This window comes from Gaeumannomyces tritici (assembly GCF_000145635.1).
Source record: "Gaeumannomyces tritici R3-111a-1 unplaced genomic scaffold supercont2.4, whole genome shotgun sequence".
NCBI lineage: Eukaryota > Fungi > Ascomycota > Sordariomycetes > Magnaporthales > Magnaporthaceae > Gaeumannomyces > Gaeumannomyces tritici.
Window position 1 is genome coordinate 1539886 of NW_008804548.1, and position 13324 is coordinate 1553209.

The following is a 13324-nucleotide window of genomic DNA, read 5'->3' on the forward strand; positions in this document are numbered from 1 at the left end:
CCCCCCCCCCCCCCCCCCCCCCCCCCCAGAGAGCGGCTGACATGTACGACAGTACCTTTTTTTTCTCTGTGCGAGACTAGACGCGGTGTGAGCCAGAACAACCAAGCATCTGGTAAGGGACCCGCATCCGCGCGCGTTGGTGCGTGTGCGACTTTGGGGACCTTTCGACGAGACGAACGTGACCGCCCACGTTTCGCGGTACCAGATCATTGGACTAACCGGACAAGACGGGAAGGCTGCTTGCCTTCCACTTCTTCTTTTTGGTAGCGAGGCATTTGATCGGTGAACACAGTACCATACATACAGACTCACTGGCGGCTGACCAAGCGGAGGAACATTCTGGGCGGGGACGTCTTTTCTTGGTTGGCATCCAGTCCAGAGTGGTAGCAGCAGCAGCCGGCGGCAGGAAAAGGCAGAATGAAGGGGCGGTGAATCAAGGGGGACAAAAAGAAAAGGACGACTCTGTGGCGACAAGCAAAAAGCAGGAGTTTCCTGATTGGAATGGATGCGCATACTGTGTGTGCGATGCGTGGTCATGCTTGGGTGTTGGCGACAGAGGTGATTGGATTGGCCATATGAAGTGTGCAGCAAGATGCAGGTACGGAGCCAGCTCCCGGACACGTTTTCTCTCTTTTTTTGGCCCACTCAGCTGTCCTTCGTGAGCCGAGGTTGTTTCGACATGGCCGTCTCCAGCAACGCCCCAGGCCAACCCAGTCAGCCCAATGACAAGCAAAAAGGGTCTGAGCGCATGAGGAAGGATCAATTGGACTGCAAAACGGTAGGAAATGTGGGGGAAAAGGACCAACAGACTGAATCAGCCATGCTCCAGTTTACGGATCCCCCATGTGTCGCCGCACATGACCATGGGCAAGGTCAAGCTCAAGGTCAGGTCAGGGTCGAGATGACGGCCGATGGGGGCAGGCATTCCCCCCTCAACTCGATCGAGACGGAGTCGATATCCCGTCATTTTATCAGCCTCTTCTTTTTGTTCTCTGCACATACATTACTCGCATCGTGGCCCGCATCAGGCTAGAGCGCCATCAGCCATCGTGGCTCGTAGCGGGTCCCTGTCATCATGACCATGTGGCCTAGCACGTTTAGCTGTCTCTCTAGCCTCAGCCTTTTTCTTGTCTTGGGTGCCCGCAAGACTAGAGATAGCTACTAGGTATAAACCAGAACGCTAGCATGGCTTGGCGACGCCATGGCTAGCGGAAGGATGACCATTCGAACTCGCGTGTTTGCTGTTTGCTTGCTGCAAGGCCAGGACAATAACCAGCAGCAACAATCAGCAGCAGAGCAGCCCGACCACCAGCTAGTTGTGCGCTGCCGAGACGGGTGATCCGGGGAAGGGCTTTCTGATCTGGCCGCCAAGGACGTATTTTCATCTCAACTTCGTTGTGGACAAGTGAACGTGCGTCCCCGGAAAACCGGGGACGGGCGGGTGGTGGAGAAAGCTCGTGGTGAAGCCCTCGCTCTCACTTCCCACGCTCTCTCTGCCTTTTCGTCAGCAAAACCCCACCCGTCTCTGTCAGATAGCGCAGCAGGGCCCCCGGAAATGAGACGGAGACCCTCCTTTCTCTCACCCCTGGCCGAAGGGAGCGGCGCGACTCTAGCAGGGCCAACCCCCTGGGACCTGCCTCCCTGCCTGTCCCATGTCCAGGACCCGTCACTGTCATCCCTTGCAGCATCCACTGCCGAAAAAGAAAAAGAAAAGAAAAAAGGAAATAAACGAGACGCTAGCGCAATAAAGAACAAGAAGGGGAAAAAAAAAAAGGAAAAAAAAACGAAACGAACAAGACCAAAGAGGGCCAGTGCCACCCATGCCCACCGTCGCCGTCTTGATCCCGTCCTTGGTCGATTAATTACCGGTGCCGGGACCGGCGTACGGTCCCATGTATTGCCTTTTCCACGGCTTGCCGACGCCCTCCCCTATCCACCGTCCCTCCTCACCTTGCGGGAGCGTGCAGCTTGTGCCCGCGCACCCCCCCCCCCCCATGAAGCCGGTGAGCAAGCGGCGGCATGCACGACGTGGGAGGAGATCAGCCGTTTTCCGTGCCCCCCTTTTTTGTGTCATGTTACTATTGTTGTTGTTGTTGTTGTTGTTGTCGTTGTTTTCGTTGTTTTCGCCCACGCACGCGCTTTGGCCTAGTCCGTCGACCATGTCATGTTGATGGACCGGGTTGATATTTTTTGCAAAGGCAGCAAGCGGTAAGCAACCAGCAGGATGTAGAAAAGCAGAAAAGTAAAATCGAAAGCAAATGAACAAGGCCGAGACCGAAAGAAGTATGTAGTCAGGCACGTTGGGTAACATGGGCGTATCCCCAGATACACGAAACACACACACACACAGACACAAACGCACTATACACTATACGCCACACAAGTCGGCCCCGGTGCAAGGCCGCTAGGACCCCCGAAGCACTGTGCTACTATGAATAGCCACGATGTTGAGGGCATGGGGAACGCGGACGGTGTTCGTGCCCGTCCGGGCCAACCCTCCCACTCTCTTGGAGCCCCGTTCGTCTGGCCATTGCCGATCAGCCTAGGTATGGACAGGCCCTTGGGATCGAAGCTTGCCTTCACCTCTGTCCTCGATTCGGCAGGCAGTAACCACCAAAAACTCCACCTGCCGAGGGCGCTTCTGAGTGACAATATCTGAAAAATACCCGTTTTTCCCTTCTCGCTTGTCCCAACCGAAAGCGCCCCGCGTGACAATACCTTCTTTTTATCCATTTTTGTGTGTCCTGCCCCCTTGCCAGATGCGAGTGTGAATCGGGCAATTCGGAACGTGAGCAGCACGGGCTTCCGGCTTCTCACGTCCTGATCTAGAGCTTCCACTCCACAGAGCCCCCATCCCGTTGGGCACGAAAACGACCCTGCCGACGGCGCTTACCTAGGTAGGTGGCTTGCATGCATTGATAAGATTAAAACGAGGTGATCGGCTGCTGTTTCCCCCCCACTGCCTTTGATACAAAAGCGGGTGGGGGTGGGAACGGTGGGTGATGCGATGCGATGCGATGCGATGCGATGCGATGCGATGCGGAAGCTCTGCAAGGACAAGGTCAAGGTCGTTAAACAGACACATCACAGCAACACCCCCGTCTCGACAACAAGGCGCAGCAGCTGCCCGTGCCGGGCTTTATTAGGGAGCAAGGAAGGTGGGAGGAAGTCAGGAGCGGGAGAGAGAGAGAAAAGTATAGTACACCGGGTTCGCGTGGCTCCCTCCTCCTTGCATTCTGCCGAGCCGTTCACAAAATTTACGAAAAGCCGTTTTTTACGTTTGCTCGCCTGCCCTGCCGAGAGGGTGACCCTGGTTTCGTCTATTTTTTTTGTTTTTTTTTACCTTGCGGGCGAGCTATCTACGGACTAGCCTGGCTCGTTTTTGTTCGGAAGCGAGCGGCGTTCTGCAGGAGGCGGCTGGGGGTTGGCCCACCGAAATTGACGTGCCTGAGAAAGAAAAGGGATGATTAAGAAAGGGGGGCCATGGCCATGGTTCAAGAGCAAGGGGAGAGGGAGAAAAAAAGAAAAGAAAAAAGAAAAAAGAAAAAAGAAAAAAAAAAGAAAAAAAAAGAGAGAAAACACGAGTTTGGTGAAATAACACTAAAAGGAAAGAAGCAGTGTGGAGGTGAGGGGAAAGGGTGGCGAGGGGGCCAAAGGGGAAGCAACAAAGGACGACGGGCTGCCAATGTGCAATGAAATGAGGACCTCCTTATCCCGAAAAAAAAAAAAAAAAAAACCTCTCAGCCGCTGGGTGGATTGGATTGCCTTGGAGACGGCACTTGCACACACACACACACACACACCCTGCATGCATTACGTTTCGCAGATGCGGCGCCGCAGTAGACTTGTGTGTGCGATGCATTGCCCGCACAAGGGCGGGAGGGCCACACATCCACACATATTCATGGATATCAATCATCTTCTCCAAATGGCCGGCCTCTGCAGCACAAAGCAACAAGCAAGTTGGCTGACCGCTTCGTTATGCGATGAGCGGTTCACCTAGGCGGGCGGGCATATCTGAGGCATAGTCGAGAAAGTCTGCGTGCTGCGTGTGTGTGTACCCGCATCCGGATACATGTATGCACCTGCATGGACCTGCCGAGGTAGGTACCTACCAGGCTGGGCTGATCTGCAGACGGGATATCGCTCGTTTATGCTGGCGAGAGAGTCCCCTCCCCAACCACAGCTCAACGAACGTTTCCAAGCGTCTTTGCTCGCTGGCAACCCCGTTTGATGTCGATCGAAGCGCGGCGGGACAGCAACCCACCTACCTACCTATCCATCAACCGTGCGGGTCCGGAACAACCCCCCGGTCACATCTCACATTTCGTCTTGGGGGGGGAGAGAGCTGTGTTCTTTTGCGCTTTGGCCTTCACCATGGGTTTGACTCCTCAGCCGTTTTGTTCGGCGGGGGGTGGGGGTGGAGACACCCTTTTTGCAGGCGTGGCAGGATAGCTCGGCACTAACAGAGAGAGCGAGGTGTGGTGCCGCTGCTGCCCAGCCCTCAATTCGATACAGGCATCGCTTTGCGGAGAGAGTCGACGTCGGCAAAGGGAGCCTCCTATCTGGAAGCTTACCTGGAAACCCGCGGACACCATCCAGAGAGATCAGACGACGCCTGGAATGCCCGGCTCGCTAGCCAGCCTACTCCTGCTTGTGTTATTCCGGGGCACAGGCACGACTACAAACAGAGGGCCGGCATATTGCGCCGTGTCACAAGGAAGGCACAGAGCATGCAAGGAGCCACCGGACTGGTTGCAGGAGGGAGGATCGTGTTCCCGGTTCTGGTGCCTTCGTTTTGGTTGAACCAACCGTCTTTGGCTGTCAGACCAGGGAAGTGCGTGCGGGCTGACAGACATACAGACAGACAGAGAGAAAGACAGACAGGCAGGCAGGCAGTCCACCCAGGTCCTAAAGCCGAAGCAGCGGCTCCAACGTCCAACACTAACAAACAACGCGCTCAACGCGGGTCAGCGGCGCAGCAGTTCATACCATAGCGTACTAACGCAAGGGTGGCGGGCAAGAGGTTGCATTGGGGTCAGGTTTCGCATGGAATGGTCAGGTTTGGAGGCAGGTGGTAGGTTGTCACCTCCAGGCGGGTACGTACCACCTACGCCCAGGCTGGGTACTTTTGTAGGTACGGCACCACGGCCGCACACTGGTTTGATGGGTGGCTGCACTTCGGGGCAGAGACGGAACCGAGAAGCTGGAGACCCGTGGACCCAGGGCCTGGTACCCACCTACCTACATGCCACGCCGCCGTGCCTGCCTCAAGCCAGTCTGGTACCTGACAGGACGGGGCGGATGTGAGATGATGGATGGCGGCGGCGGCGGCGCATTGCATCCATCACTCGCTACCGTCGAAACCCCGCCCGCATTCCAGTCTCCCTCTGACCCCAACGACTTGATCATGGCGGCGTCTTGCGACAGTAGCACGTACATCAAAGTAGCAGTGAGCACGCTGGCGGCGGCGAGTAATGTCTGGGCTTGTCGTCCGTGTTCGGCACGCTTCGGTCATTGCCTTCGGGATTTGAACGCGGGACCCTGTCTCTCTGTCTCTCTGCTGGAGCCCAGTCACCCCGCCTGCTTGTCTGGGCCAAGGTGAGACGGGGGAGGAGAGTATTGAGAGACAGGTACCGTGTAAAAAAGGACTGGCGACAGGAGCCGCCTCGTGGGATTGGGCCCCGTCGAAAAAAGTCGCGTAAAGGGCGCTCACTCGCTGCCCGGCAGGCACCAGGGTCCAGCTCTCCACAAGCTGCTGCGGGGCAGGAGAAGGGAGAGAGATGGATGGATGGAGATGGAGACAGGGGCCGGCTGCATGCATTGCAAATCTTTATGCACCTGACCTCGATGTGCAGCGTAGTGCACGTGCAGTTCGTGGTGCCCATTCGCCAATTGTTCCTTCCTGTGTGCAGCGACGCAATGGGGCTCGCTGCCCGCGGCCCGTGGTTACAGCAACCAGAGCCAGCGGCAGCGGCAGTAGCAGTGAAGGAGGCTCATCATGTTCCAATCGACAGCCCACACCCGCCGCGTCCACACCACGCCTACACCCACACGCACACCCCCGGCTCTTTCCAATCTGCCCGACTGGCATGGGTGTACCCTTGGCCTGACTTGTAATCCTGGCGCCCTGGCCCTGGCGCCAGGGGTTTGCCCAGCGGGTTCGCAAACCCCCAACCCAGAGTGGGGAAAGCAGTAGAAAAGATGGAAAGAAAGGTGAAGGAGGGAAAATAGGGTGGACAGAAACGCCCTAGCAGGAAAAAAAGAAAAGAAAAAAAAAGCACAGGCACCGAGAGACCATTAGCATCGCCGAGTGGCGGCGCTACCGCCTCCTGCTGGTGCTGAATCCGCTGTGCGCTACGCCTGGTTAGTAGCCCGGCTTTTGGTGGTGGCAGTATGGAAAGCGGCTACACGTCCGGGTGGTAGGGGTGGGCTTGTGAGAGGCTGCGTGGTTTGTGCTGCATGAGCAGGGGTAGCGACTTCTCTTTTCGATTTTCCTTCTTTTTTTTTTTTTTTTTTTTAATACTCTTTTGTTTTTATCCAGTCTTCTGTCCCTGCCCTCATTAATCTCGCTCGCTGCAAGGACTCCACCGCTGCGGTCTTCAATTCCTGAAGCTTGCCTGCCCGTGGCGTGGGCTTTATTCTCCCTGGCCCTATCACTTGATCCTATCGACCGTCTTCCTTTTCTTGTGTCGTGCTCGCCCTTCGCCTGGCCTTTTGCCTCCTACGACGTCTGGACTGGAAAGTTTGGCCTGCCATTTCTCCTTGTTTGTTTTTGCGGGCCGCTTCGTTGTCGTGGCTGGGCTTTAGGGTCGTTTTTTTTTCTCCCGTTGTTTCTTTGGCGGGACGAGAGCTGAGTCCGTTTCGGCAGCACCCCCTTTTGCGACCTTGTCGAAACGCCCTCCTCGCCTGGCTCCACCATGTCTTTCTTTAATGCCAGATACTCCCCTCACCTTTACTAAGTCGCCGTAGCCTCCTCTGCTCGACATCGTGCCCTGACTCCGGGCCCGACTCTTTGTCGTTGCTTCTTTCTTGCACGCCCGCTTCTGCTCCCGAGATATCCAACATGGAGGGCATCCTGGCCGTCCCGCCAGATCGCGGCACCATCATTGGCCGCGCGCTGTGGAAGGTGCGTTTGCGTGGGAGAAAAAAAAAAAGTCGGCTGCGCTGCGGCTCTTGCTGGAAGCGCATTGGGGCGAGATCGGATCTCGCGGGCGGGCGCTGACCAAACCTGACTCTGCCGCAGACTCGATTCGTTGTCGTTGGCCCCCAAAAGAGGGAGCAGTCCGGCGCAACCTCGACCTGGCGCATTCTGACCCCCAGGGACTCGCCCGGAAATCCGGCCACCACATATCTGTCCATCTACAAGTCTAGGGTGCGTCCATATCTCGGCTCGGGCTTGCGCTGCGTCTTTGGCCCGGCGCTCATGGCTTTTCTGTTTTTACTGACGCCTTGCCTTGTCCGGACTCTTAGTCGGAGCTCGAGCCGACCCTGCAATACCACATCGGCTCCGTTACGGACTGCCAGGTCCAGATGATCGCCCACCGAAAACAAGGCCCGGTCCTCCCGACTCTGGTGGTGACGTTTGCCCCTGACCCGGCCACAGACAAACTGCGCAAGCGCCGCTCGAGCCGCGCCGCCGGCCTGACCAGCAGCAGCAAAGACACCCCGCTCAACACGCTGTGGTTCCGCACCGGCGCCGAGGATGGGACCAGCCTGCAGGACTGGGCCAGGTGCATCCAGCTGCACATGCAACGGCCGTTGCCGCAGCCCCAGTACGCCCATGGCTCGGTTCCCATGAGCCCCGTCACCCCGGCCTCGCCCACATTCGCGAACCCCTTCGCCTCATCCCGCCCCCGCGACCAGTCCGATTTGTACACGCGGCCGCCTAGCGGCAACGTCCCGAGCTCCAGCAGTCGCGGGACACTCCAACACAAAGGCTCGACTCAGGCGAGCCGGGACCGGCCCATTACGTACTCGGGCTCGCCGAGCCTGCGCTCTAAACGCAGCGACATCTCGTCGCACGCTGGCGTCATGAACCACATGCAGCAGGCGGCCTACGCCACCCACTATGGCTCCATGCACACGGCCGATCTTCCCTCTCCCGCAACCACGATTGGGGATTACCAGGGTGATTTCATCGAGGGCTGGACCACGGCGCAGGGGCGGTCGTCGGCGCTCAGCTCCCCAATCCGCGGTCGCGAGAGCGTCGGCTCGGCCGTCTCCCCGCTGTCGGCGGGACTCGATGCCACCCTCGAGTCGAGCTCGCCACCTATACCGCGCGAGACGATACTAGATAGGGCCTTTCAGCTGCGCTGCATTCCCGGCTCCGAGGCGGAGACGCCTGGGGAGGAGAAGCTGACGTCGCTCGCCAGGTTTGAGGCGCTGATGAAGGGCATGGACAGGAAACGTAGCCAGCGGGAGTCGGGAACTAGCCAGGCGACGGCGCAGACACCGACAGACCTGGGTCTGAGGGGCGCCTGGGACTCGGATGAGGACTCGGATGAGGACGACGACGTGAACGATTACGGGGACCCCGAACCGAACCACCGGCTCGCGGCCAGCGGTTGCGGACACCGCCACGGGTCTCTGAACTCGCCTCGACACGGCGGCCGCAGCCACAGCTACAGCCAGAGCCAGAGCGGGTTCGCGCACGAGGAGGACATCGCCGAGGAGGACGTGTCGATGCCGGCCGGCGCCCAGCGTGCGCTTGAGTTTATCACGACGGGTCGCTCGTCGCCGGCCCTGTCGGCCATGCGCTCGGCCGCCAGCCCGAGAAGTCCGCGGAGCCCGACGGGCGAGTTCCCTCAGTACAGCAATCCTGCCAGCAATCTGCTACCTCCAATGAACAACAGTGGGTCCTCTCAACTCCGGCCGGACCTAGGTCCCAGCAAAGAATCCTGGATTGCTCAACAGACTGCGTACAATAGACCACTTCAGGTAGCGGCCTCGGGTGATACCCTCCGCAGCAGCCCTGCCCAGCAGTCGGCGGCCGGCTCCCACGTGGCGAACACGGTGGCGCCGCCGCCACGTATGCGCACCGCCCCACCGGCAGCCTCTGGCAAGCCGCAGCCGGAGCAGCACGAGCCCATGTCCTCGCAGCTCTCGCTTGCGTCGCGCCGCCCCGCCGTTGTGGAGAAGAGACTGTCGGGACAGAGCCTGAAGCGACTGAGCATCACGGAGCTCACCAAGCGGCTCAGTGCCAGCAGCCTGTGTATGGTGCAGACGAACGCCAGCAGCAGCAGTGATGGGGACTCCCAGAAGCAGCAGCAACAGACGCAATCTTCCTCCCTCAGAGGAAGAGGTGGCATGGTTCCACCTCCCGGCCCAGCCGACCGAGACAGGTGTGGGTGGCGCGGAAAATTTGGCGTCGACGGTGGCTTCCTGTGATTCGCCGTCGGGCACGTGTCCACCCCTCCTCTCTTTGAGCAACAAGGCTGCTTGTTCCCTATAGCTTGCCCACCGGCATCATTCTGGCACTTTCGACTCTACTCTCCCACGACGACCTCCATCTTCTCATAGCGACCAAGATATACCGGATTGGACGCCGGAACGCTCTCGACATTTACCAACATGCGCGCTCGCCGAGTCCTCGGCAAGACTATGATCCTATCTGACGTGTTTTGAAGATGGTCCTTATCCACTCTGACCTACTCCTGCCTGACGGGGAGTGGTTTCCGTCGCTTGTTTTGATATACCCCACTTCTCGTTTTGTCCATCTTTTCGCCTGTTTCTTCGTTTGTCTAAACCGAGCTTCACATTGCATTTCAATCACGACTGAATGACATTTCCTTTTGTCTTACACCACCTATGCGCTAGGGAGGCACGGTTGGTTTTTTATGTCTGTTTCTTCTAAAAGCTCATCTGCTGCTAATCCCGCGCTTATGTTTAAAAGCCGTTAATATCTTGCTGAGACTTTTTGATACACGGAAAAAGGTCAGGGGAGAGGGGATGGTGGCCCACAACACAAACCACGACTTTACATACGTCCTTTGTTCTTTCTTTTACATCGTACCATTTACCACGAGACTAGATACCGCTTCGTGACTTTAAATAGGGAGGGGAGTGTAACGATATAGCTGATGATTGTAGTGAAGATGTTGACATTTGAGATGCGGATGCTGTTCATATAATGCGAGTGGCTTTCTCATTTCTGTAATTCTCTTACCATATGACTCACCAAATACCTGCAGTTTTGTATACATGACACTTTCGTCATGTTGAGGCTTGCGTATTTTGATGCAGTGTCAAAATTCAGGTGACAGTTGTTGGGCCTGAAAAACGACGCATTTACAAACGGAAACGACATCCCACCTGACGTCAACGGGCGAATCCAACCTACCCACCACCACAAATTCACCACCAACGTCACACAGGGCAAGCAAACCAAAAACACTCACAACCGAGAAATCAACCGTCTACAAACAGCGACAAGCCAAAAGAAAGAAGAGAAAAAGAAAGACAAGAAACATGGCGGCGACGTCCCGCCCGCCCACGCGCGTGCCGACGCGCGAAGACTTTGCGCCGCTGACGCGCGACGGCCGGCTCGCGGTGCAGCTGCACTTCCCGTCGCCGCCCGAGTCGACGACGGCGATCCTGGTGCTGCTGCACGGGCTGGGCGACTCGGAGGCGCCCTTTGCCGGCTTCGCGCGGGCCGTCGACCTGCCCGGCGTCCTGGCCATCGCGGTCCGCGGCGTCAGCCCGCTGCCGCCGGCCATGCTGGGCCTCCCCGACGACGACCCGGAGGCACAGCAGCAGCAGCAGCCGACGAGGCACTTCCACTGGGGCGACGACCTGCGGCTGGACGGGGACCGGCTGGACCCGGACCCCGGGTTCGACGCGGCCGAGGACGCGCTGCTGCGCCGGCTGGTGGTCGGGGTTCTGGGGGACCGGTGCGGGTGGGACGCCGAGGACGTGCTGCTGTTTGGGTTCGGGCAGGGCGGGAGCGTGGCGCTGGGGCTGGCGTCGCGGCTGCGCGCGTCTGGTGGTGGTGGTGGTGGTGGTGGTGGTGGTGGTGATGGCAGCAACAGGAGGAACGCGCGGTTCAAGGGCGTCGTGTCCATCGGCGGGCCGCTGCCGCGTTCCATGGTGCCGACGGTCAGCGATCGCGCCAAGGCGGCGACGCCGGCGCTGCTGTGCCGCGCGAGGCGGAGCGAGGGGCTCGACGACGACGCGGTCGAGGCGGTCAAGGGCGAGTTCGAGACGGTCGAGGTGGCCGAGTGGAAAGACAAGACCGAGGACGGCATGCCGGCGTCGAGGGAGGAGATGATGCCCATCATGCGCTTCTTTGCCGACCGGCTGGGGGACGGGGGCGGACTTGGGACTTAGGGGGAGTTGGTGGGTGGTGGGGATTCGTACGGGGTGTTCCTGTCCTGGGTGTCGCTCTCGGGCTCGTGTGTCTTACGCTTAAGGACCTATGCTGCCGAGGGGCGTCGAGCTGGGCCTACCCTGGATATAGAGGAGATCTCTTTTCGGCATGTATTTTCCCACACGTCAGGCGTGCTATACACCCCTCCAACACACTACATCTTCATGCGAAAGTGATCATTCAAAGGGGAGGGGTACTGTAGCATTAAATGGATAGCAGAACGAACTCGGTCGAGACATGCACATTAAAACACACGAGAAGCCTATGGATTTCCTCAAGATAACCTTCACCCTCGAAAAAAAAAAAAAAAAAAAAAAACGCAATATAGGAGAACCACCTAGAAATAGCTACAGCTTGGATTCTGGCTTGTCGTCCGCAGCGGCCTTTGCCTCAGCCTCGGTCCCGGGAGCCTCAGCCGCGCCCTCACCCTGAGCCTCACCCTCGGCAGCAGCCTGCGCCTGCGTCCCCACAGTAGCAGCAGCAGCGGCAGCAGCCACCGCCGGCACCTCGTCGACCCTGGCCAGCACCCACTCGATGACGTGGCCAAAGTACACGTCCCTCTCTGGCTCCGCGTGCAGCTGGTGGTACCACCCGTCGTACGTGCGGAACGTCTTGTCCGCCAGCGCCGTCTGCGCGCCGAACCAGGCGCTCGAGAAGGCGTAGCCCGTCGCCTTGTCGGCCGTCCCGTGGCCGAGCCACAGGCCCCTCACGACGGACGGGTCGATGCGGACGGCGTTGCGGACGAGCGCGTCGGTGCGGTCCAGCAGCGCCGCGAGCCCCTCGAGCGTGCCCGTGTCGTGGCACAGCTCGTCGGCCCGCAGGACCTCGACGGTGGCCGGGTCGCGCGTCAGGTCCTCGGGCGCGAACCGGTGCACCATCTGGCGGCGCGGCAGAACGCGGGCGGCCAGCCGGCCGGCGCGGATCTTGAGCGCGCTCGGCTCCGCGCCGGGGGCCCAGCCGAGAAAGGGCGCCTCGAGGACCCAGCCGCGCACGCGCGAGGCGGTGGCGCGGTGGCCCGGGTCGCCGGCCAGCGCCAGCACCTCGCCGCCGCCCATGCTGTGGCCCAGCACGAAGACGGGGGGTTCCGAGGAGGAGGACGAGGAGGAAGAAGAGGGAAGGTGCGAGTCGACAAAGGCGGCAATGTCGGACACGACCTGCGCCGTGCCGCCCGTCAGGCCCTTGTCGGACGGCTTCCGCACCGACCTGCCCCAGCCGCGCTGGTCGAAGCCAAAGACGCCGATGGCGGCGGCGGCGAGGGCCGAGCCGAAGGCGTCGTACAGGCCGCAGTGGTCCGAGAAGCCGTGCACCAGGATAAGCTTGGCCTTGATTGCGCCATCGTCGGGCTGTTTTTCGGGGTGGGTGTGTGTGTGTGTGTGGTGGGTTAGTCTCGGTTGCATGACAGCTGTGCGTTAGGGGCCAATGACACTTACAAGCCAGGTCCGCGTGTATAGGTCCAGGTCCCCAATCTTGAAGGTGCCCTCTGTTATCTTGACCATGTTGGCGGCTGTTGTATCTGGTCGGTGGCTTCCAAAAAAAAAAAAGTATGTGTTGGAAACAAAGAGCTGCTAGTAAAAGGCCAGCAAAAAGTCGGCGTGGTCGCGTCTCGGTAGCACCAATAATGGATGGCGGGCGGGCGGGTAGTGGCCTGAGCGACCCAAAGGCGGTGCTTGGCCAAGACGAGAAATTGAGGCTGGCTATGCGTCGACAACCTCAGCCACTGGGTTCGAACTACACTACACCTCGCATTTGGCTTTCCTGCGCCTTGCCAAACGCGGCATGGCTTCACATGTCAAGCACGGACGGCAAACAAAGGCCGGGTTCCCCCTGCCAGCGCTGACGGGGATTAAAAAGGGGTCTACTTGGGGAAGACGACAAGCGTGATTGCGGTGCCCCACGTCCAGCTCCCACCAAGAGAAAGCACGGAATTGCCGTCACTCCATCTCAAGTGCCGTTCTT

The 13324-nt window shown here is 59.1% G+C and overlaps 3 protein-coding genes across 3 annotated transcripts; 2 read left to right on the plus strand and 1 right to left on the minus strand.

Moving 5' to 3' along the window:
* The first annotated feature begins 6549 nt into the window (after positions 1–6549).
* On the plus strand, positions 6550–10374 carry GGTG_07949 (hypothetical protein). Its single transcript, XM_009225781.1, has 3 exons — positions 6550–7129; positions 7247–7375; positions 7474–10374. The coding sequence occupies exons 1-3, from the start codon at positions 7067–7069 to the stop codon at positions 9388–9390; spliced, it is 2109 nt and encodes a 702-aa protein (XP_009224045.1). The 5' UTR covers positions 6550–7066; the 3' UTR covers positions 9391–10374.
* A 96-nt stretch (positions 10375–10470) lies between these two features.
* Positions 10471–11662, plus strand: GGTG_07950 (phospholipase/Carboxylesterase superfamily protein; the record flags this gene model as incomplete). Its single annotated transcript, XM_009225782.1, has 1 exon — positions 10471–11662. One exon carries the CDS (start codon positions 10471–10473, stop codon positions 11326–11328), a length of 858 nt encoding a protein of 285 aa, XP_009224046.1. The 3' UTR covers positions 11329–11662.
* GGTG_07951 (hypothetical protein) lies at positions 11555–12974 on the minus strand. Its single transcript, XM_009225783.1, has 2 exons — positions 12799–12974; positions 11555–12711 (listed from the first exon to the last, which is right to left on the minus strand). The coding sequence occupies exons 1-2, from the start codon at positions 12862–12864 to the stop codon at positions 11716–11718; spliced, it is 1062 nt and encodes a 353-aa protein (XP_009224047.1). The 5' UTR covers positions 12865–12974; the 3' UTR covers positions 11555–11715.
* Positions 12975–13324: the final 350 nt, after the last annotated feature.